This window comes from Aspergillus piperis (genome assembly GCF_003184755.1).
Source record: "Aspergillus piperis CBS 112811 unplaced genomic scaffold BO85scaffold_3, whole genome shotgun sequence".
NCBI classification, from domain to species: domain Eukaryota; kingdom Fungi; phylum Ascomycota; class Eurotiomycetes; order Eurotiales; family Aspergillaceae; genus Aspergillus; species Aspergillus piperis.
The window spans coordinates 1,822,101-1,845,171 of record NW_020291593.1 but is presented as its reverse complement, the minus strand read 5'-3'; the positions used below and the strand labels follow the sequence as shown (position 1 = coordinate 1,845,171).

At 51.1% G+C, this 23,071-nt stretch overlaps 9 protein-coding genes across 9 annotated transcripts; 6 read left to right on the top strand and 3 right to left on the bottom strand.

Moving 5' to 3' along the window:
* Positions 1 to 2,366: 2,366 nt before the first annotated feature.
* BO85DRAFT_485122 (aldehyde dehydrogenase family protein) lies at positions 2,367 to 4,047 on the top strand (the record flags this gene model as incomplete). Its single annotated transcript, XM_025663298.1, has 4 exons — positions 2,367 to 2,431; positions 2,507 to 3,708; positions 3,765 to 3,834; positions 3,891 to 4,047. 4 exons carry the CDS (start codon positions 2,367 to 2,369, stop codon positions 4,045 to 4,047), a joined length of 1,494 nt encoding a protein of 497 aa, XP_025519313.1.
* A 641-nt stretch (positions 4,048 to 4,688) lies between these two features.
* On the bottom strand, positions 4,689 to 6,399 carry BO85DRAFT_446548 (M20 family metallopeptidase). Its single transcript, XM_025659532.1, has 4 exons — positions 6,173 to 6,399; positions 5,328 to 6,118; positions 5,137 to 5,270; positions 4,689 to 5,052 (listed from the first exon to the last, which is right to left on the bottom strand). Exons 1-4 carry the CDS (start codon positions 6,254 to 6,256, stop codon positions 4,817 to 4,819), a joined length of 1,245 nt encoding a protein of 414 aa, XP_025519312.1. The 5' UTR covers positions 6,257 to 6,399; the 3' UTR covers positions 4,689 to 4,816.
* An 840-nt stretch (positions 6,400 to 7,239) lies between these two features.
* On the top strand, positions 7,240 to 8,735 carry pyr8 (acetyltransferase pyr8; the record flags this gene model as incomplete). The annotated part of the gene is made up of 2 exons (XM_025662729.1): positions 7,240 to 7,982; positions 8,060 to 8,735. The coding sequence occupies 2 exons, from the start codon at positions 7,240 to 7,242 to the stop codon at positions 8,574 to 8,576; spliced, it is 1,260 nt and encodes a 419-aa protein (XP_025519311.1). The 3' UTR covers positions 8,577 to 8,735.
* A 1,884-nt stretch (positions 8,736 to 10,619) lies between these two features.
* Positions 10,620 to 13,607, top strand: BO85DRAFT_517565 (uncharacterized protein). The gene is made up of 3 exons (XM_025664916.1): positions 10,620 to 11,175; positions 11,238 to 11,604; positions 11,660 to 13,607. The coding sequence occupies exons 1-3, from the start codon at positions 10,726 to 10,728 to the stop codon at positions 13,591 to 13,593; spliced, it is 2,751 nt and encodes a 916-aa protein (XP_025519310.1). The 5' UTR covers positions 10,620 to 10,725; the 3' UTR covers positions 13,594 to 13,607.
* Positions 13,608 to 14,212: 605 nt separating this feature from the next.
* On the top strand, positions 14,213 to 15,341 carry BO85DRAFT_517564 (blue light-inducible protein Bli-3). Its single transcript, XM_025664915.1, has 3 exons — positions 14,213 to 14,477; positions 14,553 to 14,961; positions 15,026 to 15,341. Exons 1-3 carry the CDS (start codon positions 14,277 to 14,279, stop codon positions 15,046 to 15,048), a joined length of 633 nt encoding a protein of 210 aa, XP_025519309.1. The 5' UTR covers positions 14,213 to 14,276; the 3' UTR covers positions 15,049 to 15,341.
* A 118-nt stretch (positions 15,342 to 15,459) lies between these two features.
* BO85DRAFT_446544 (transcriptional regulator SPT3) lies at positions 15,460 to 16,910 on the bottom strand. The gene is made up of 3 exons (XM_025659531.1): positions 16,478 to 16,910; positions 15,597 to 16,430; positions 15,460 to 15,546 (listed from the first exon to the last, which is right to left on the bottom strand). Exons 1-3 carry the CDS (start codon positions 16,793 to 16,795, stop codon positions 15,541 to 15,543), a joined length of 1,158 nt encoding a protein of 385 aa, XP_025519308.1. The 5' UTR covers positions 16,796 to 16,910; the 3' UTR covers positions 15,460 to 15,540.
* A 602-nt stretch (positions 16,911 to 17,512) lies between these two features.
* Positions 17,513 to 18,699, top strand: dph5 (diphthine synthase). The gene is made up of 3 exons (XM_025657663.1): positions 17,513 to 17,717; positions 17,799 to 17,923; positions 17,985 to 18,699. Exons 1-3 carry the CDS (start codon positions 17,583 to 17,585, stop codon positions 18,580 to 18,582), a joined length of 858 nt encoding a protein of 285 aa, XP_025519307.1. The 5' UTR covers positions 17,513 to 17,582; the 3' UTR covers positions 18,583 to 18,699.
* BO85DRAFT_195462 (AorFlbE) lies at positions 18,323 to 19,738 on the bottom strand. Its single transcript, XM_025654471.1, has 3 exons — positions 18,890 to 19,738; positions 18,672 to 18,827; positions 18,323 to 18,574 (listed from the first exon to the last, which is right to left on the bottom strand). The coding sequence occupies exons 1-2, from the start codon at positions 19,469 to 19,471 to the stop codon at positions 18,777 to 18,779; spliced, it is 633 nt and encodes a 210-aa protein (XP_025519306.1). The 5' UTR covers positions 19,472 to 19,738; the 3' UTR covers positions 18,323 to 18,574; positions 18,672 to 18,776.
* A 473-nt stretch (positions 19,739 to 20,211) lies between these two features.
* Positions 20,212 to 21,281, top strand: BO85DRAFT_446541 (AP-2 complex subunit sigma). The gene is made up of 5 exons (XM_025659530.1): positions 20,212 to 20,308; positions 20,382 to 20,421; positions 20,482 to 20,511; positions 20,604 to 20,834; positions 20,925 to 21,281. Exons 1-5 carry the CDS (start codon positions 20,274 to 20,276, stop codon positions 21,024 to 21,026), a joined length of 438 nt encoding a protein of 145 aa, XP_025519305.1. The 5' UTR covers positions 20,212 to 20,273; the 3' UTR covers positions 21,027 to 21,281.
* Positions 21,282 to 23,071: the final 1,790 nt, after the last annotated feature.

Here is a 23,071-nt window from a genome sequence, read left to right as displayed (position 1 = left end):
CCGGTGAACGGAATGGGTTCACAACAAATTGAACTGGAGCAGTCTAATGTCTTCCCGTGCGCGTTCAAAGGCCTCGAAAAGACGTCTCCTATGTTATGGCCGAAGAAATTCCTTCACCATCAACAGTGCCATGAGCACCGGTATAGAACATTAAAACGTCTATCCTGCCAGAAGAGCCCCGTAGAAGGAATGGGGTGTCTCCCCATAAATTTCAAGGGCAAGTAAGCAGCAAGTCCACGGAGGAGTACTATCCCGAGGTTGTTTTTATGGCAGTTTGTCGGTACCAGGACCATCAAGCTTCATTCGGAAGAAAGGTCAGGCCAAAACCCACTGGCGGGATTCGCGGAAATCTGGTGAGATGAGAGGAGTCTTAACCTCCCACCGGTATAAAATCAACCCGAAGTTGGCAGATTCGCTTCTTCGGGAAAGATCGTAATCGGTATCAAAAGAGCAGAAGCCGAGGCTGGATCCGGCAGGTACAAGCCAAAGCAAACCCCACGAGGGGCACGTAAGCGGGCGCTACGGAGTAGAACCGGAGATAAGAGATGAACTGTGTAAGCTGCAGGACTAGACTAGACTGCATGCAACTAATCAATCCCTTGAGAGAAGACAAGATTCTATCGAACAGTGTCGTAGTTGCTATCTACTTGATTGGGCCGGGATTTGGTGAATTGATCATGATAAAAGCACACTAGACTAGATCACGCATTGCCATGGCAGCGGGATCTCCATAGATCTTGCCGTTTCAGATAGAAGACTTGGTCAGAGTGAACAACGGGAAAGTTCTGAATAAATTGACATGGATAGGGTTGGTTGGAGATAAGTGGGGGGGAGCAGTTTCTGGGCTGAACAGAACACTCAACCAAGTCGTCTAGACAATAGACAGCGGAAATATGCGTTGGGGTACCTTGGGAGGGGGTTGTAACTTGTAACAACTCGCCCGAGACGGGGCAAGGAGGTCTTAGATCGCTGCCCAGTAGTAAACGGTCCAGCGTATCAGCCGACCACCCCCAGGTTTGAATCCTTACCAGCTCGGGCTAAACTCCCGCCCGTCGCAGCAACAGCAGGCGAAGGTGTCATTGTGGCTAAACCTCAACGGTAACCCGCTAGTGACTTGGCGCTAGTGGATGGGTCACTTTGCTTGCTTGAGACTAATCAGACTAATGCCTCGGGATCTCTCAGCTTTTGGTCGCATTCCCCTCTTTTTCTGTTTGTTCATCTTACTTTGAGAGTTTGAGGGGTAAGTTTAGGAGATTTCACTGGTCAGTGTCCAATTGGACTATACAGGGATGTTTAAATAAATGCGTGAACTACTTACTATTACTATTCCAAGTACGAGAGACTGGCTGACTAAAATGAGGCAGCTTGCAGGTCAACAAACTAGCTCAAGAGACTAGATCCCACTTGGTTCCCCGCCACTCACACCGAGGTGGAGGGTTTCCGGAAATACGAAAAAGAGCTTGCTCCCATGCTCCATAGCTGTGAGTAATATTTCCCTAGTGAGTTACAAAAAGGAGATGATTGATAACTCACTAACCGGTTGCCTAGCTACTAGCCTCTTATTCTCCCGTCCGCTCAAAGGTCCTTCATTCCTCTTCGGTATGATGTAAGAGGAAACTAGATGTAACCATGTCAATCCAAGACTAATGATAACCATCCCCTCCACTACCAACGCCACAGGGTCTCTTGAAGAATGAATAACTACATACTACCAAGTATAAATGGCTGACACCAAAGGGGGGACCTGGATGGTGGCCATGGATAACGAAACCCCGCACGATCGCTGGCGATTGTTGGATAAAGAGTGGAGAAACGGGCTGGCATGTGGGAATCCCGACTTTTCAGGTTCCCATCATTGCCCTGGTCCTTATTATGCTTTACCGCGATATAATAATAATATGATGGCCACTATAGGGGTCTCGGGAGTACGTAGGTTAACTCGCTGTGGGTTTTCGGTCTCAAGGAGCTTGGTCTCTCCAATCGGAGCATGCAGAAGAGGGGGTGGCTATCCGCGGAGAGATTCAGATGAGGTAAATGGCAATGGATGAGACCCGGAATTCCTCCCATGGATCCGACTAGACCAGTCCAGCTGGACTAACTAGTCTGTCTAAAGCCAGTGGACGAGGATGATCTCCGCTGGCGTTTCCCCCCTCGCGCCTCACCAGCTTCCCCTCCCTTCAACCATCAGCCATCAACCACTTCTCTCTCACCCACCCCACTCCTACCTACCCCACCACTAGTAACTCAACTTCCTGTCTCCTTTATTAATTGATAGTTCTCCCCTCCCCCGCTCTCCTCTCCTTCTTCTCTTCCCTCTCTTTCTCTCTTTCTTCTCTAACCACATCTCATCTCCCCCATCTCTCATCATGTCTGACCTCTACGCTACCATCACGACCCCTAACGGCGTCAAGTATGAACAGCCTCTGGGCTTGTATGTCACCCCGCGTTCCATCCCCTCGATATTGTTTGCTTTGGGTAGAGGGTTAACCACTGTTTACTTTACCAGGTTCATTGATGGCGAATTCGTCAAGGGTGCCGATGGCAAGACTTTCGAGACAATCAACCCCGCCACCGAGAAGCCCATTGTCTCCGTCTATGAGGCCTCAGAGAAGGATGTGGACACCGCCGTTGCCGCTGCTCGCAAGGCCTTCGAGGGCGACTGGCGCCATGTCACTCCTTCCACCCGTGGCCGCATGCTGACCAAGCTTGCCGACCTTTTCGAGCGTGATGCCGAGATCCTGGTTGCTATCGAAGCCCTGGACAACGGCAAGTCTATCACCATGGCCAAGGGTGATATCGCTGCCGCTGCCGGTTGCCTGCGCTACTATGGTGGCTGGGCCGACAAGATCCATGGTCAGACCATCGACACCAACTCTGAGTCCCTGAACTACACTCGCCACGAACCCATCGGTGTCTGCGGACAGATCATCCCTTGGAACTTCCCCTTGCTGATGTGGTCCTGGAAGATCGGTCCTGCCCTCGCTACCGGTAACACTGTTGTCCTCAAGACTGCCGAGCAGACTCCTCTGTCCGGTCTCTATGCTGCCAAGCTGGTCAAGGAGGCTGGCATCCCCGCCGGTGTGGTCAATGTCATCTCCGGTTTCGGTCGTGTGGCCGGTTCCGCCATCTCTCACCACATGGACATCGACAAGGTCGCCTTCACTGGCTCCACCCTTGTTGGTCGTACTATCCTCCAGGCCGCCGCCAAGAGTAACCTCAAGAAGGTGACCCTCGAGCTGGGTGGCAAGTCCCCCAACATTGTCTTCAACGATGCCGACATTGACAACGCTATCTCCTGGGCCAACTTCGGTATCTTCTACAACCACGGTCAGTGCTGCTGCGCGGGTTCCCGTATCCTGGTTCAGGAAGGCATCTACGACAAGTTCGTTGCGCGTCTCAAGGAGCGTGCTCTCCAGAACAAGGTCGGTGACCCCTTCGCCCAGGACACCTTCCAGGGTCCCCAGGTTTCGCAGCTCCAGTTCGACCGCATCATGGAGTACATCCAGCACGGTAAGGATGCCGGTGCTACCGTTGCTGTCGGTGGTGAGCGTCACGGCACCGAGGGTTACTTCATCCAGCCTACCGTCTTCACCGACGTCACCTCCGACATGAAGATCAACCAGGAGGAGATCTTCGGCCCCGTCGTCACTGTCCAGAAGTTTAAGGACGTTGAGGATGCTATCAAGATCGGCAACAGCACTTCTTATGGTGAGTCCTTCCGGTATCAAATTGCTGCGATACCAATTGCTAATGATATGTCCTAGGTCTTGCTGCCGGTATCCACACCAAGGATGTCACCACCGCCATCCGTGTTTCCAACGCTCTCCGTGCTGGGTAAGTCACCATATTACTAATACATGAATCGAATCCACTCGCTAACAAGCACATAGAACCGTCTGGGTCAACAGCTACAACATGCTCTCCTACCAGGTTCCCTTCGGAGGTTTCAAGGAGTCCGGTATCGGCCGCGAGCTCGGCTCGTACGCCCTTGAGAACTACACCCAGATCAAGGCCGTCCACTACCGTCTGGGCGATGCTCTCTTCTAATTTCATAATAATTGACATCGTGAGAAAATTGGGAGAGCTCGCTTCGGCGACGAGCTCGTGGATCTTGGGTTAGCTTCTACGCAGATAGCCATGACTGGTTCATGTAAAACAACTAGGATACGAATTTACGATGATTACAAATTGTTACATTGCATTACTGTAGACCTTAATACTTTACCCCACCTAATCATAGTATTACTAGCTATAATCACTCCTCAGTAGTTCCAATCCGCAAATCCATTAATTTATCTACACCACTCTAGGCTCAAATCAATCAGGCCATTGCATACTCTACCCATGGTTGCACGCGAAATTACCCCCCGGGACAACCACCGGCGAAGTCGCGTCTCGGGACAATCACTACGCCGAGAAGAGAGGGCCCCCCTCGGGTCGAAGATGGCCCGAAGCGAGGACAATCATCAACCAATACACAAGGAAGCTATGTCATCGATGATGATTAACTAACTAGTTAGTAGCTCGCCAGTTAATATTAGAGCTAACTTAGTACTTAATAGACTGGTCATTCGCTGGTAGTGGACTGGTACTCGAAAACCATACACTTGATAGTATCTTATGGGAGTCGGGTGGAATGCATCATTTACATACATTGATGAGGGCTCTTCTAAGTATAGATATCACTGAGGACTCCAGTATCTAGTAGTAATGCCATCTGCTTATCTACTACATAGTATAGATAGTTAATTATCTACCACCCTTATATGACAAAACATTCATTGCATGGGGTCCAGCAAGGAGGTAATAGAAGAGTCTAGTATCGAAATTCCTTATCATCCTCAAAGTACTCCTTCATTTGGGCCGCGAAACTTTTGTCAGCCAGGACTTTGAGTCCGGCCACAGCCATGCCCTTGCCCACTGACATGGCGATATCATGGGCTTCTTCCGTCTTTGCTGCATCGCGGAACGCCTCGGTGTGCATGGCTGTTCCGGGGGGAGTGGGGATGAAGAAGTGGCCGTGGAAGGAGGGGACTTTGTAGCTTATGTTACCTATAGTTGTGGTTGTTTCTCGTTAACAAAGAGAATAAAAGTCTACTTGGATAGTGAGGAGGGGGGTTGTTGTTGTGTGCATACCCATATCTGTGCTGAATGCACCGATATCCTTCTTTTGTAGATCGCAGTAGTAGTCCATACCCTTGGAACCCATGTATCGGGTAAACTCTGTACAGAGGCTCTCGTTGGGTCGGATATCTGCGTAGGGGTCCATTCTGGTTCAGTGTTAGTTTCACTATCTTCCATAGAGAATATGAAAAATTAGTTCATACGCTGGAACAATGTCAACCGCGCATCCCGTAGCCAACGCCGCTCCTTTCATGCAATTCTCAACGCGCTCCCGCAGGGCATTCATCTCTTTCAGCGTCTCAGACCGGACATTTACTCGAACCTGCGCCTTATCCGGAATGATATTGTGAGCCGTCCCTCCCTCTGGAATGATAATGTTGATCCGATCACTGGGCCTGATATGCTGTCTTAGCAAACCAACAGCCTGGTATGCCAACGTTGCCGCATCAAGAGCATTCACACCCGCCCAGGGCATTTGAGCCGCGTGCGCAGGCTTCCCAGTAAAGTTAGCTAGGAGCCCAGTCGCCGCTAAGCAGGAGCCGAATGCCACACCTGCAGAGCCCGCAGGCATATGAGGGAACTGGGGTGTTGGGTGGCTCATTAACGAGGCGGTTGTGTACTTCAGAGCGCCCGCTTCGATCAACTTGATTTTACCACCGCCGCCTTCTTCAGCGGGGGTCCCTAGAAGACGCACTTTTCCTGGGATTCCGGTTCGCTCCATCACGGCAGCGAGACCTAGGAATGAGGCGATGGAGGAGATGGCGATGAGGTTGTGGCCGCATCCGTGACCTATCTCTGGGAGTGCGTCGTATTCTGCGCAGAAATCGACTACTTCTCCGTCTCCGTTGACGTATTCGGCAAGGAAGGAGGTTTCGAGGCCGTATGCTTTGCGGATTACTGTTATACCATATAGGCTAGACCACTTTACTAGGTAGTTGCAGATTGCATCGTGGGCCATGTGCTCTCCGTAGCACAGCTCTGGGTTTTGGTGGATCTGGACAGTAGTTAGTACAGAATATAGGGTAGGAAGAATGGGCTTTTTCCTTGCCTTGAGACTCAGTTCACGAAGACTTCCGCTGAACGTATCAATAGTTTGTGAGATTATTTCTTCCATTCGTGTTTGCGTGGCCATTGCGCGACCTGTCTTTTAGCCTTGAAGTTGAGGTGTTGGTGACAGTAGGCAGTTTTGATCTTGGATAATATAAAGGTGATAGTCCGTCTGACCGATAGTTTCAAAGCCCCTATGGAATTAGACTGCTGAAGAGAGATGTTTTGAAGAAGGTAGGTGTGCGGGAGAAGGAAGATCAACGAGAGGGGTTTGAGAGGAACTGGTATATCATTGGACCGGCGTTTGACATGCAACAAATCGCCGATTGAAGATTCGGCACTTGGCATGTAGTATTATTATCTACTTACCATCCATCAAGCTCCCGCCTGACAGAATCGTTACAGTTCCCCGCAAAAGCTATGAAGGCACTTGGTCTGAGCGTCTTCTACTCCAACTTCGGCGTGGTTGTCCGGAAACCAAGAAGTCTTCCGGATGGAAAATGGCATTGGCATGTAATGTCTGCAGCTGCGCAATGGTTCAAATCTTTGACTAATCCCTAGAATACTTTGGCTAGGTGTCTATCTCTCAGGGGAAAGCCATTCTGTTAAGCCGATCTTGCGGAAGAATGCCGGAAAACATCACTGCCAACTACTACCACACCAGGTTACACCGTACGGAGGGCAATGTAGTTGTTCTATATTACTCTTATAGCCACGATAAACCGACCTGTGGCTGTTTTAGTGTATCTTGCGTTCGGCAAAAGCCTCTACGCCTTTGGTCCCCCGAATAACGCATGCGGTATCTTGTCTCGAGATGTTAGTCTTCATAGAGTTGACCTCCTTCGATATCTCCCGTTCCTCATGGATGCTCATCTGTCGTTGCACGAGCAAGTGGTGTGAGGTCTGCAGCTGTTACATGGGCACCTACCTGAGCTCATATAACCAGCCCCTTTCGTGCCCTCTAATGGCATTGGCTTCGAAGTCAACGATTGTCGCGTCAGCAGCAGTCTAAAGGCCCTAAACGGCGTCATTTGTCTCATCTTCCGATGCTCCAAACCACCAAGCGAGATGGCCATCTCACCAGACCTCCTTTGCACCATTGTTACCATACTTCAAAGTCTCATTACGGTCACCCTCATCGCCAGAACACCTCGAAACTCCTTCCTACGGTGGATATGCCTCCCTTCGATAACCTACATGGCCTACATCGAAGGCGTTCTAATCAGAATGACCGACCACCATACCTACGCCAAAGTCACTCTTAGTGGCATGCCATTTACCGTGCTCATCCAACATATAAACCTGCTTCTAGTTGCCAGAGTCGATCTGACAGGGCAACCGGGTACGATTGCCAGGAAACTTGCGTCTGCTTCCGCATTACTCCAGTCTACCCGTGGTATTGGCACGCCCTGGCAGGTAAAGAATATTCCCAGTCATCCGCTTGTGCTTCGAGCAAAACCACCCAGCCGAGGCTATTTCATAATCAGGCAGCTGGCGATTGCCATATGGGAAGTTCTTGCCCTGGTTCTCGTGCTCTCATCGTTAGCTACCCATGATGTGCAGGATTACGATGGGTCATACATATACGGATCCGGCCGCGAATTCGAGATGGCAAGTTCTAGCATGAAGCAGCTTCTCGGACGTGTCACAGTCGCATTTCTCTTCGGATTTCCTGGATCGATGCTCTTTCTGGACTCGATGTACCGGGTGGCGTCTATAATATCAGTAGCGACCGGAATGACAACAATCGCTTCGTGGCCCCCAGAGTTTGGGAGCCTGGCCGACACGTATACTGTTCGCGGTTTCTGGGGGTAAGCTCGCATCTAGTCCTTCAGGCAATCCTTGCGTCTCGAAGTGAAATAGTTCTCGCTGACATAGAACGACCCAGCAAATTCTGGCATCAAAATCTCCGTTGGTCATACACCGGTGTTTCAACAGCAATCACCTGCCGTATCCTCGGCCTCCCCAAGCCCTCCTTGATAGAACGATATCTCAACCTGACCCTTGTCTTCATACTTTCCGGATTGATGCATGTATTCACAAATGTGATCAGTGGAATCGAAGGTGGTAACACCGGCGCCATGTTGTTTTTCGTCGCACAAGCCGGTGCCATCATGTTTGAGGACGCCGTCCAACACTACTGGGCTATCTTGTCACGGGGAGAGCAAAGAACCGCAGGTAAAACACTCATCTGGCAGCGATGCGTTGGTTTCATGTGGGTATTTTGCTGGTTGGGTGCAACATTTCCCTGGTGGTGGTATCCTATCATCCGGATGCTGGTGGCGTATGACTGGATTAGGGTGTTGGATGTCGTTCAGGGTTTGGGATTGACCAAGTCCAACCTTTCTGTTGCGGTGACTGTTGGTGCGATCATTTTGCGTATGGTGTTTGGTGCTGAGATCTGAGGTTGGATATTCAGTCTGGTGTCAAATATGAGACTGGTCCGACTGGGGTTGCATGTCATTAGTATCAGTTGGGATAAATTGAACGCGGTGCGATGGTCCACTCAGGGACATGGCTCTTATCAGGACGCCGTTGTTTTGTATCAGAAAATTTGTCCATTGAATTCTCTTTCATAATCGGAATAGGAATCAGTATTGTATTAGGGTAAGTCGGTGGAGATTGTTAGGTGTAGGAAGTTATGCAACGCTCAAACACACTACTCATGCATGTAATCCGTTTCAGAAGAAGCTTACAACCCATACGAAGAACCCAGGCATGCCCAATCATGAAACCCTGTTCCCACAATTGTTGGTACGGCCCATAGTATGCCCGTGTGCGAGGTTAGTCAGATTCTAAGGAATCACCTGCTGTCTAGAAGACTGCTTTATGAGGTCTTTGCCATTGGTAGCCCTGCATAGAGGCTTGTCCACCCCAATTGTTGTTGGAAAAATTCGGGAGAACCTGATGCCCAATTACAAGGAACCCAGGGAGACGCGACATGGTCTAAATTCGAAAGCTTCAACTGACTTGAAGTCAATTGGGGAGATCGTCTGCTTCAGGCAGCAATCTGGTCCCGATGCAGATAATGCTCTGGTGCAACCTTGTTGACAACCTGAGAATGCATTCAGTCATACAGAAGGTCATCCATAGGCCTAATACCTACCACCAAGAACAAGCATCTGTCTCCTGCTGCCATTAAGCTCATTTGAACCTGCTCCTGTCACTTATCGAATGTGCCATTATCACTCTATCAGGCAACAAGCTACCTTCCCGTTGAACAATAGTGCAAGGCATACTCACGCCCGGTGATCAAACAAGGGGCCGTTTTCCTCCAGTTTGACTGGCAGGCCTGATGGTGCTGATCAGGTTCGAGAAAAGGAGTCGACCACGGATCCGGGGAATGGTATGTCACCCATGTGGCTCGTATCCACTTCTAATTCCTGTGAAAGCCTTGTTGAGCTGACACAGATAGTAGATCCGGATGTGCTGGGCTAAGATCCCCGAGACAGTTGTGTAGGTTTTCTTATGTTCAGCGCATGTTGTGGCCGACATATAGGCCATCAATTCCTGGTATTCGTTCGTTCCCTCGAGTTTTTCATGTCAGTACCACTTAACGCAACTAAGTCAGCCCGATGAGTAGGTACCTTAGTAGCTCTCTACTCTCTTCTCTCTGCTCTCTGAGCCAACTTCCTCCTCGCAAGGTTTCCTGGTGGGAGTTTTCGCCCCAAACGAAACACTTCCCCTGAGAGAACAACATCTGATGTCAGCTGGGACACGGAACGATCTCCTCCCTGATGTGTCTGGACCGGTGGGCTCTGCCACATGGCTATGTTGTAGGACAATCGCTTCTGGATCGGCTGAAGCGGAAATGAAGTTGGATCGTCTCTGGGGGCGGAAGTTGAAGGTGGAAGGGAGGCTTTGCGAGAGAACTTCATCCGTCGTTCTTTTTGGCCCCTTCTCCAACTCTCTTCTCTTCCGTTGCCTCTTTGGACATTTTATCAACACGTTCACCACAATTTATTCGTTATGAGATTATTTTTCTCTGCTCACAGTGAGTCTGATACATAAATCTGTTTCTAAGCTGGGGAGTCACTAACTATTACTCAGTGTCGCGTTCATCGCAATCCGGGTTCCTCGCAGATTCTGACGCGATTTGGCCCCAACGCCATCGCGAACTAGTTTCTCCAAGCACACAAGTGCTCCAGCGACCGTGTTGTTGTGTTGCCTTTCTCAGTCAACATGCTCCAAACACTGCCACGACCCCTGCTAGCTGATCCTCCGTCAGCATAGCACTTGTGCTTGCCTGTCCCCTGGTTGTCTGGTCATTGGTTGGGCTATGCTCTCGCAGGCACCTTTTCCATGGCCAGGTTCTAGCTCTGGGCTTGCTGATACCGCAGCTTCGCGTGGGCCCTGTGACTAAATTCAAAACATTATGGACCCAAAGCCGATGGCTCTCAGGATTCAAGCCCTGGTGGGCTTGCGTATCAGTCGGAACCGGGTCCCAGGGGTATGTCATCCGTAGGCTGCGACGTATATCACCCTTGTCCGTCCTCCCCATTCTATTATAGACCTTTTTTCTGGACCTTTCTGGACCTATAGCGGTGATTCTACATGATCGCCCTGCATACCATGTCCGACTATACCTCGGGTCCCTATGCACCCATTCGCTGCAGATCTCCAATAGCCCCTCCACGCGCCCCGTTCAGCAACCCACAAGGCATAAAGTCAGTGGACAGCCTCGCCTCCTCCAGGTCTACTCTTTATTTTCTCCCAAACGACATTCTTGAGGATCACACTGAAGATAGCGCGGGTCGCACCCAACCCAAGCAATTGGAAATGCCGGCCCCAGACGTCGACGACAAACTGCTCCTCGCGGGATTGGAAACGACATGGGACTCAGCAGACAGATTGGCAGTGCCACATCTACACATACCCAAGACAAGAGCCGATGAATATGGCCCACCCAGCCCATGCTATTCATACACATCTAGCGCGAGTTCTGCGACGCGCTCGCCATCAGCGTCCGAGTGGAGGTTCAAGCCTCTACCCCCCGTTCCTGGAGTAAGTGGCAATGCGCATTCGAGAGGATCTGGTAGATCAAGTGGCGGGCAAGGCTCTCTCAGGGAGTCCCCTACGAGCTATACGCCTCAGCCGTTAGCACTCCGGCCCACGACGCCCCGTCCTATAACTCCTGTATCTTCGACATCCAGACCAACCACACCTCAACCTCATGCAGCGCCCTATGGTGCTGTTCCTCGGCCTACAACGCCACGTCCTCTGACACCAGTGTCTTCGACATCCAGACCTACAACACCTCTTCCCCCAGCAGCACCCTTCGCTGCGACATCGCGGCCTATGACACCGCCGTCTATGACTTACCGACCAGCAACCCCTCGACCTACCACCCCCAGACCGGTGACTCCTCTACCTACCATTCAGCCCTCCACGCCCCGATCTACAGCTCCCCGTCCCACCACCCCGCGACCTATAGTGGCTTTTCCAGATACAGGAGCGGCCTCGAACCTTAGGTATGAGAATGCGCCAGGGTATATCGGCTCTTCAGCGGTTGGGAAAGGGCCCAGGGATGCTCCTGAGTGGCCGCAAGTATTTGGTATCAAAGCTGAACACTTGCCCCCCGCGTCGAACAATCAGGGCTACGGTCATAATCCGAAACCCTCAAGTCCGACGGACCTGCATGTCCAGCAGAAGCAGCCAGTGAAGAAGCCGTCAAAACAGGAGCTGAAGCCAGAAAGTGACGAAAAGCCCCTGTGGCAGTCATTAAAGGCAGGCGTACGGCGGGTACTAACCCGCAAAGCCGTTTCCCACGATGGTGGAGCACTCAAGCACAGCAAAACGAAGAAGAACAAGTACCAGAATGTCCGCAGAGCATCAATCATTGTTCGCATGTCGACGATACCACCTATTCAGCGTCCACCGGAGGACAATGGTCAGAGTTTCCTTGACGGAAAGGAGGATGACGGTCATTATGAAGACGCCATCAAGCGAATGAAAAATGTCCTCGCGAGCTTGCTCGAAGATGGGTACACCATGGATATGATCCTGCAAGCAGAATCAAATCAGCAATTTCTCCGATCCCTCTTCACGCGGGTCCAGAACGAGCCACTACTTGGTGTTGACACTGCACCTTCTAACTCACCCCCACCGACTTCACACTCCTCCCTGCCCCCGGACCACACATGCGAACTCCCTCCGCAGGATTTCCATGATTCTGAGACAGTCGATCAGCCGGTTGACCAGCCGATGAGCCAGCTGTTTGACAAGCCAATTCGACGGCCTACGTTAGGTGATGACACTGAAAGCAACTGGGAATACGTTGGATATGACGAGGACGAAGCATTCACTGAAGGTGCACCCTCAGTGCGCTTCTTTACAGGTCCTGCGCCTGACCAAATATCAGAGACACGTAGTTCCGTTCCGCCATTCGCCGCAGTCATGGCCGCCTTGGACGACGACCTGCAGCGCATGGTGTCCAAACGATGGAGCCTCTCCAAGCCCGGCATGGAAGACATGGTTTTGAATATCCTCCTCCAGATCGACGACCTGGATGACCTCTTCTCCTTCGCTCAGACCAGCAGAGCCACCTACCATGTTTTCAAGCGCCACGAGCTCCCATTGATGGAAAACACTATTAGACGCAGATCCCCTGCAGCATGGGAACTGCGTCAAATAAGTGAGATCAATGAAAACACAGATTCGCAGGATCTATCCCCTGCAACGATCTACTACCGTGCAGTGACTCGCGATCTCCGCGCTCTCGCCACTCTCAAGGGCCTGATGATGACTCACTGCAGGGGAGTCATGCGCACCAGCTCATACACTGCGCTTGCCCGTCCATCCGGTCCAGACGCCCGCCGGCTAGACAACGCCATCTGGCGCGTCTGGACCTTCTGCTACCTCTTTGGAATGCAGACGGGCAGAGAAACAGACATGGATGGACAAGTCAGCTGGCTGCGTGGGGAAACTGGATCCCCGTTCCAGCCGTGTCCCGACCCCAAGGACGTAGCCAGCATCCTGTTCGACCCTCCGCCGGGATTCGGGGAGGGCAATCCCGGAGGCCTCTCGGTGAGCGATATGCAAGACATGGACGAGGTATGGACGTGTCTGAAGTACATGCTGGGATTCCTGCGCGGTGAGACCGAGCGGGCACGCCGGTTCGGCGTGTTCCAGAATGCCGGTATTTCTCAGGAGCGCAACCAGGGCATGATTGTGCTGCATGAATGGATCAATTACCTGTTGTCGTTGGGGCCGGAAGCCGTGGTGGAGCTGGCACCGTTGGGACCAGACACTCATGCGGAAACTACGTTCCAGCGAGCCATGTCGCGGGGGTGGACAACGTGGTCGGCTCCCCAGCCGGGGTCGACGCGAAGTGCGTTCCTGACGGATGCGCTGGGGCGGGTGTCGGGAGGGTTGCGACGGTTGGAGGAGTTGCAGATGACGCTGTGGTATAGTTATGTGTGAGCTACTACTACTATAGATTGTTAATGAGTGATGACACATACTTGTTTCAATTATATTACACGTAGCTTATTCTCGATCCTACTAGTAATAGTATGGTCTTGACCATTTGGAGCTGACATGAGGCGATTATACAAAAACACTACCAAGATATATAGTAGCCGCTTTCCCTATTTACCCAGCACCAGACAATCAACTACGGTATTATCGATAACCATGGAAACTAATTGGATAGTAAATATGTCCACCAATTACATAAACTAATTACAACCCAAAGAATTATCCCGCAGTCATCCAATGGACACCCCACCACTTTAGTATGATACACGCGGGAGTGACGGGACTCCCCATTCAACACACTCAAAAGTATTTACCCCAGAATCGCACACCCCCAATGCTATGCTACTATGTAAAAGGTATACGATCGTCACCGCTGACATCAATCTGACCATGACACCATCCATCCATCAACCCTGCTAAAGATAGTAGTAGCAAGTAGTAGTGGTAGTACTACCACCTCCTGACGTCACTTCTACGCCATCCTCCTACTATATCATATAAACAACCCCAACTCCTACACTCCAACCCTTCCCCCTTACAATCCATCCTACAATTGACTACACTCACCAAACCTCCTCCAACCAAGTAATATCCACAACCGACGAAACGAAGAAAAATAATCGAAAATGTCCACCACAATCCCCACCACCAGCGGCACGCAGCCCCTGGACCCCTACAAAGCCAAATCCCTAGACGAGGACATCCCACTCTCTCAAAAGATCACCGACCTGTCCACCTTCATCACAGAACAGAAATTCGGCATGTTGACGACAAAGTCCTCGGACGATGATCTGCTCACGAGTCGGTGTATGGCTCTTGCTGGGAAGGTATCATCCCCTTCTTACTATCCAGAGAATAATAACGATGGAATATATAACTAATGTAGATGAAATAAATAATAGGAAAAAGGCGACACGACCCTAATCTTCCACACGAACCTCTTCAGCCACAAAACCATGGACCTAACCGCCCACCCCACCGAGACCAACATGTCCTTCCTCGACCCCATCAGCGGGTCCTGGGCATCGATTTCCGGCACGGCGAGTATCGTGGCGGATAAGGAGACCGTCAAGAAGTATTATTCGCCGGCGTTGCAGGCGTGGCTGGGTGATTTGGGCGATGGAGTGCATGATGGTGGGCCGGAGGATCCGCGGATCGGGGTGATTAAGCTGGAGGCGAAGACGGCAGTGTATGCGGTGTCGAGGAAGGGGGTTATTGGACGGGCTGTGGAGACGGTGAGGAGTGTGGCTAGGGGGGATGTGCCGGCTGTTAATAGTATTAGGGAGGTGGGGAGGGCTGAGTTTGATGAGTGTAAGTTTTCCTTTTTCTTTTTTTCTTTACTTTCAGGGGTGGTTGCTGATGAGTTGGGTTATAGGGAGACGGACGCATCCTGAGTAAGTCTGTGGGGATGGTTGATATGGGGCTATGAGATATGATTAGTATTATGTCAGTGGTAGGACTGCAAGATATTCAATGAATTATGTGCTAGCTTCAAGCTGCAAGTAGACATGTCCAGTCAAGTAAGACTAGTCGACAAGAGAACGAGTATGGAAACAGCACCAGGCTGAACTAACAAGTTCAATCAAGTAGACCGGTCGAACGAGACGAAGGTAAACAACTAGTGTTACAAGATGTTCGTACAAGATGTTCAATCAAGTAACATCCGACACAAAGAGAAACAAAAGAAACATCCCATCCGTTAACATGATTCCCGAAGCTCCAAAAGATCAATCCAGACCAGTCAAATTCCGAAGACCAGTCCATCAACCTGATTATCCAGAGAACCAACCAAGTTCAACCAAGAGCACCGAAAAATAAAGAATCATGTTATCGTAACTCCAAGGGTATCATGAAATTGTGGCCCACGCCATCGCTAACGCCAATAGTTCCTCAAATCTGTCATAGTGAGCATCTACCACCATATCCGATATCAGGTATGGACCTACCAATCGCAATGGCATCTTAGCCGGCAGGCGTCCATTGTGCAGCAGCATGGCAATGTTCTTATTAGGAGTCGCCTGCAGCTTCCGATACGCTTCGCGAATATGTCTGGTCTCAACTGGGGTACGACCCTCCTCAGGGGGATCGAACAATCCAGTCTCGCGCGTACGCTTCTTACTGCTCTCGCCGTTCTCACCACCTCCACGACGGTTCTTCTCGCGGTCTTCCCGCTCCTTGACCTTGAGTGCTTCCTCGGTCAGAGTCTGCACAATTTCAAAAGTCAAGAAACCGAGGATATCAACGATATCGTCGTTTGGCTTGGACTCGGTCACAATGCCGAAGCCGGCCCACTCGCGGAACCGTTTACTTTTGCGGTAGGTGAACGAAGCCTGGCGACATTCTGACCAGAACACATACTCTTCCTTGGTCATGTTCTTAGTACGTTCGTCGGCCGCGGCGAGGCGCTGGAGCGTAGCGTAGTTCTGCTCCTCCTCTTCCTCATCTTCTTCGTCCTCGCGTTCGGGAACCTGCACCGAGTAGAAGCTGTTCACGTCCCAGGCAAGACCAACGCGAGCACGCTTATTCTTGGGCTTTGACGCAACATCCTGCGGTCCTGCGACGACTCCGCCGGCGATGGGGTCATCAGCTCCTGCGAAGTCTGCAGCATCAGAGCCGCCTTTGTCGTCAGAGTCCTTGACGTTCTTGCGGACATCTTTCCAGGACAGGAACGTCTTGAGACGCGACACCTTGGCCTTGTCATGGCGAATGAGAAAGATCAAATCATCGGTAGAGATAGACCGCACGCCGCGACGAGTCGCTAGGGCGGTGCTTCGTGCGAGCTGCAGGAGTTAGTGTAGTTCGCAACATAGTAGGGGAAAGAGCATACAATTTCGACAACTTGCTGGCGCACAATGTCCTCAATGAGAGTCGTGGTTTCGACGGACGGTTCGGCAGTCTCACCAGAGACGAACATCATCTTACGAGCGAAATTGATTAGCATTTCCTTAAATTCCTCCCTGGTCTCTGCATCCATCCCCATGTACATGTCCAACGGTTCGTCGCGCGGCTGCTGCTGGACAGTTGGGACTGCTGGAACTGCCGGGACAAATGGCACCGGCGGTGCAATCGTCATTTGGCCATCTTCCAGATGGTCCCATCCATGCCACGAAATCGTAGCATCAGAATCATAGGGATCCGCAGACATGATTGGAGATAGTGCCTTCAACAACAAGCAGACTCGCAATATCCGAGTAGACCCCAGTCAAGCGAGTTGGCAAGAAGTAGAAGAACACTTCCAGTCAGAAGATCCTTTATAATCCTTTTTTTTTTTTTTTTTTTTTTGCAAAGGAGCAAAGCGCCATTGCATGCTAGAATTCACCATTCCCATGCATTACCGCTGCTTCAATGAAGCTCCGTAGATCACATCGATAAAGCGGAGCATCACTTATCATAGCAGCGACAAATAGAGCCAGCATGATACCACAAACAGACTAGACTCACGCAGCCGCACCCAAAAGAGAAAGAGAAACAGATCACAGATTCTCACAGCACCAAACCGGATAGGAAATCAGAACAAATGCCTACCTGCTGGATCTCCTGCCGATACTTGGGGGTACGATCAGTCGACATGATGCAGGTTATAGGAACACTGATCGAGCATGCTCCACTGCAAATACTCTGACAAGGGGAGTCCGAATCTCTATCTGCTCAGGATCAAGATGGGACAGATATTGACAATGTGGCATCCATTCGAAGCAGCGAAGTATGAAAGAAGGAAACAGTGCCTGGATGCTGGTTGGTGCACGTGAATCTCACACCCTCAGGTGACTTGGACTGGTTACAGTGCATAGCCGGATCATCACATGATCCGATGTCCGGCTGCCCTCCGCCGCATTTGGTGGGGGAATATCGAAAGTTTCCCGGCTGGTGGGATTATTCACGAACAACTTACAATTCCAATTATTTGTGGTATTTGAAATTGTATATTCACCATGCTCTACCTGGTAGGACTTGGTCTGGCTGACGAGACCGATATTACGGTCCGCGGTCTGGAGATCGTTAAGAAGGCCGAGCGTGTCTATCTGGAGGCATACACGGCCATTTTGCTCGTCGATAAGGAGAAACTAGTGAGTGTCGCCTGACGGAGTACTACAAGATATGTGTTCTATGGTGTGGAGTTGACTAACTGGAATAAATCGGTTTAGTAGGAAGCTTTCTATGGACGTCCTGTTATCGAGGCCGACCGCGAAAAGGTCGAGAGTGGCAGCGATGAGATTCTCGCCGACGCCGACAAGGTCGATGTTGCTTTCCTCGTCGTTGGTGATCCCTTTGGGTATGTATTGTCTTCACTAATTCTCTGGCGCGACATTGGCATGGTGTCTGACTTCCATCAGCGCCACCACACACACAGATCTAGTCCTCCGCGCCCGCGAACTGGGCATCGAATCCAAGGTCATCCCCAACGCTTCCATCATGTCCGGTATCGGCTGCACGGGTCTGCAGCTGTACAACTTCGGTCAGACCGTCAGCATGGTCTTCTTCACTGAGAACTGGAAGCCTTCATCCTACTACGATCGGGTCAAGGAGAACGTTCAGTTGGGTCTGCACACATTGGTTCTGTTGGACATCAAGGTCAAGGAGCCGTCGCTGGAGAACATGGCTCGGGGCCGTTTGGTCTACGAGCCCCCTCGCTATATGACCGTTGCGCAGTGTGCAGGTCAGATGTTGGAGACTGAGGAGGAGCGTCAGGAAGGCGTCTGGGGACCGGACAGTCTTGCTGTCGGCGCGGCGCGTGTGGGTGCCGCGGACCAGAAGCTGGTTGCTGGTACCCTAAAGGAACTGGCCGAGGTCGAGATGGGCCGGCCTCTGCACAGCTTGGTGTTGATCGGAAAGAGAGCGCACGACCTGGAGAAGGACTACATCCGGGAGTTCGCTGTCGACAAGGCCACCTTCGACGCTAGCTGGCAGAAGGGCGGATACGGTACTATGTAAAGACCGTCGCTGATGAGGAACGAAACCAAAATAGATAGATATTCATCACGCCAAAACTGAACACTGCTAATGAAATCACATGCACGAACCCAAACACCCAAACCCGCTTTCTGGTGGAAACAAAATGCTAGCAACTAGCCACGCACACGTCATAAGCCGTAGAGAGGATTGCGAGATAGCCATAGCCGTAGCCATTAAGCTGTTCGCCTAGCAAACAATCGAGTCAACCGTTCGGGGAATCGCATCTATACAATCGCAATCACTGTTAGCAAAAGATTCAAAATAAATTAACCAAAAGAAAACCCACCGTAGCAGAAGAAGGCGTCTCCGGCGGTGTCTGCGTCTGATCACTCTCATACTCTCCACCATCGGCATAGCTCCCCTCCTCATCATACCCATCATCGAAACTATCCCCATCTTCCTCCTCATCGTGAGGGAACCACCTCTCCGGATCGCCGTTATACACAATCCACCAGCCAATGCGCTCTCCCGCCGCATACTTATCCCGAAACTCCGTCAGGGCCTCCATGGCGTCCTTCTCCAACGGCTCCTCCTTAAATATGTCCTCTGGCTTCCAGCTCGTCTCGGGAGTAGGACCGACATCCTCGGGGATGGAGATGACTTTCCCACCGACGTAGGCGTAGGGCTTGCTAACTGCGTCGTCGCTTGTGTCTTCGGGGTCGTATTGCTCGATGAAACGGAGGTTAGGTAGGCGGGAGACGATGCTGGGTTCGGTCTTTTTGAGCGATTCCATGACCAGTTCGCTGGTTAGGGGTTGTTGGAGGTATTCGGCTGTTGCGTCTTCCAGGTTGTGGAGAACAATGTATACGCGGATGCCGGTAAAGCCGGCGCGCGGCCAGCGAAAGCCGTAGAGCATGTAGACGGGCATTTTATTTATTTTAATCTGCCGTCTGCAGAGATTTGTTGGATGGTAGTAGGTGGTAGTGGTGAGGAAGGGGGTGTGTGGGGGGGGGAGGGAAATGAGGAGAGTGGGTGAAGTAAGGGAGGAGGTGCTGTTTTATGAATGAGGTGATCGGTAGTATTGTGGGGAGGAGGAGTAGTTCATATTAAGATCGGGATCTCGGCGAGGTGAGGAGAGAAGTGGAGAGAAGGATGATGAAAGAAAGAGAGAGAGACAGAGAAAAGATCATGAGAGTCTAGGGGTTGCGCATTGCGGATTCGGATTGGGGGAAATAGTTGGTTGCACAGCGCGGGATGGGATAGATAATATGCAGGGGAAAGAATGAAAGAGAAAAAGGCGAAAAGAGCAGAAAAAGGCAGATGATATATGCAGGGTCTCTCCGTGAGGCCGGATTCGAATGTTGGATTCTTTGTTTGTTTCCTTGGTTTACCACCTATCTAGAGAGGACTAATGATTTAAAGGTTGGGCTGGATTAGAAGGAGAGAAGAACTGTAGAAGAGACTATTGAATTCCAGAGATCCCAGCGAGCAGTCGGTGAAAACAATGGAAAATCAATCTCATTATGCTGGTTGTCTGCAGATTCGATCTGGAAAGCTTAAAGTCAATCGGTGACCCAACGGTCAAAGCGGTCAGCACCGGCAGTATGGAGTCTCGACTCGCATTGTCCGCCGGAGACACCGCGGAGAACAAGTGACGCCCCCGTTGCACTTCTGGCTTTGCTGATTTACCCCCCTCATTGGTCTCCTCCCTTGCAATAACCACTAACGGGATGGTACTCTCATTTATTCTGGTGCAAAATCGCCAGTAAGTCATACCCCGCGTCCCCCCGGGATGCCCCATCTCCATGCATGAAATACACCCCCTAACGCAGGAACAGGGGGAAGACGCGGCTCGCGAAATGGTATGCGCCGTATAGCGTAAGTGCATCCCTACTTGGACAGATTCGGATGTCATCTAACACTCTTAATTTATGATAGGATGAAGAAAAGGTCAAGCTAAAGGGCGAGGTTCGTTATATGCCCCTCCCGACAACTACTACCACCACCACCACTACTACTACACCCCGCCGCGGAACGATGTAATAATGTATGCTGGATAGGTCCATCGCCTGGTCGCCCCGCGAGACCAGAAATACCAGTCCAATTTCGTCGAGTTCAAGAGGAGTACCAAGGTCGTCTACCGGAGATATGCGGGGTTATTCTTCTGCGCCTGCGTCGATGCAACCGACAACGAATTGGCCTACCTCGAGGCGATCCATTTCTTCGTCGAGGTGTTGGATCAGTTCTTTGGGAACGTCTGTGAGTTGGACTTGGTGTTCAACTTCTACAAGGTAAGTGAGCTATAGGGTGGTGGAGGGAGTCACTGGGATTGTCCGGGAACCGGAAGAGAGTAGCAGACGGATGGGCTGATGGTTGTACAGGTATACGCTATTCTGGACGAGGTGTTCCTTGCAGGTGAAATTGAAGAAACAAGCAAGCAAGTCGTATTGACAAGGTTGGAACACTTGGATAAGCTGGAATGAGGGAGATAATATTGGGGGTATAGCAAGAAGGGAGAAGTATAAAGATCGCTTCATGGCGATACAATTGCATATATGACCACGGGACACGGTCAAGAGGAGTTAGGGGTTCATTAGGCTGATATCAAGTCTGGGCGTGTTTCTTTATATATCATTATTGCATGCGATTGTTTCCAATGTTGTATCTGGTTGGCGACTGTTAATACCCTTTCTGGATTACCTGCATCCTACTGTCCAATCGAGTAGATTCCATTCAAATTAAGCGCCATGCGATGCTTGTAATGGGTGCACTTATAGCCGTTCTCAGGGCCACTTTCAGGGTCTGCCAGGGGTTCACAGGGACCAAGTGTGTCCGCTATTTTTTACACTCACACGGGGTATGGCTGCTGCCTGACCTCCAACAGCCGACTTTCACTGCCGCGATGCTTGACAGCGGATCACCCGAGACATCTCACAACTGAGACCGGACCACTCAACGCAGCCAGCACGCAACGGCCGCGCCATCAAAATAATTTAAGCTTATCTGTCGATGACAGGGCTAATAGGACTCCGTAGTTCGTCTCCATTCCAGAAATGTGGTTAATTGTGGGTGCTCTCAACTGGGGGAGGGTTGCCTCCTGCCTGGGTCGACATGCCCCGAGGAAATGAGGTGATTGCGGGCGGCGATTGCGAGCCTGCCAACGACGATGGTGACAGCAGCTCTTGGCAATTCATACATAAGGGGCCTCTCACCCTGATCACACCTTTTCTTTTGATGGATTCGCTTTGCTTGATGCACGACTGCGCCGTTACCCTGCACGCTTATGTTGGTCATCGCATCCGGCTTACCTGAATGGCCTGAGGACACCATTTTCGACAACCCTCTCACTCCGGAGGCACACCTCCTTGTTGGCTCTAATGGTCCGACAAGCACTGGCCTTGGATCGGTGAACTGTGACGGAGATTGATTGACGGGCACCGGCACTTGGGAACTACCTACCGTCTCAATCCCGTTACACCGTCCGTACGCAGGGAGAGAATTACCGCTGTATCACCTCTGTCTCGGCTTCATGAACTGTTCAACAACGTCCAAGCTGGCCTGTCTTGCTGATAATGCCGCACCGGCTCATGCTCCGTAGCAGAAACCGGAAGGAGAGGGCAGATCCTCATCAGACTACGCAGAATTCACCCACCACTCGTGTTGCGATCAACCAACGTGGAGATAAACCGCCGTGACAAGTTGATAACGTTACCTAACGCATCACCATTTTAGTCGAGCGCATGCAGTTCGACGGAGATTTGGGGATTGGAATCCCATGGGTCCACCACCCCACGTCGGATGGCTCGCCAGTGATAGCGGTCCTTGATATGGGCAGGTTGATGGGGCTTACGACGATTCATCTAACGACTGGTCGTCTGATTGATTGATAGGGGACGGGATCCATGCCCACTTTGCCCAGATGATTATCAGTCGAGCTTTTGGCCTATCACTCCGCCAATTTCCAACTTACTTCCAATTTTGTCCCTAGATGCGCGGTTTTTGAGAAAGAAAAGGGGGAGGCAGGAAATGAGGGAACAGGGAATTTCCAAGAAACCTTAGGAAATAACTCTCGTTGAACCGGTCTTCTCGCCTTCACGACCGCATAGGCCTTTGAGACTCTTCTGGCTTGCGGAGAGGGCGGCACTAGTCAATTCCACTTTCACGGGGCAGTCGGACTAGTTGACCGTAGCACCAGCTTGGACTGGATCGGGTAAGGCGAGTTCCAATTTTCTAGGCTCGGCCGTAACAACCAAGACGAGGCAAGTCGGAAGTGCGTGGGTATTGTCTGATTATGCGTGTTCATAACATGTGGAGACTGGTTTCGCGGACGGATCATCTTGAGTTTGCCTCTTTGGTTCGGAAACGACTATTGCAGTAAAGTTGACGCCGTCCTCTTGCTGAGCCACCACCACACGTCACGTCGCAGGTGCTTGCGAGGTAGACAGACATCTGAAGTGGCCAAATTGGCAGCTGAGCAAGCGTCAGCAAAGAGGTCTATGTCACTTTGTCAGGTCTATTTGCGTCGCAT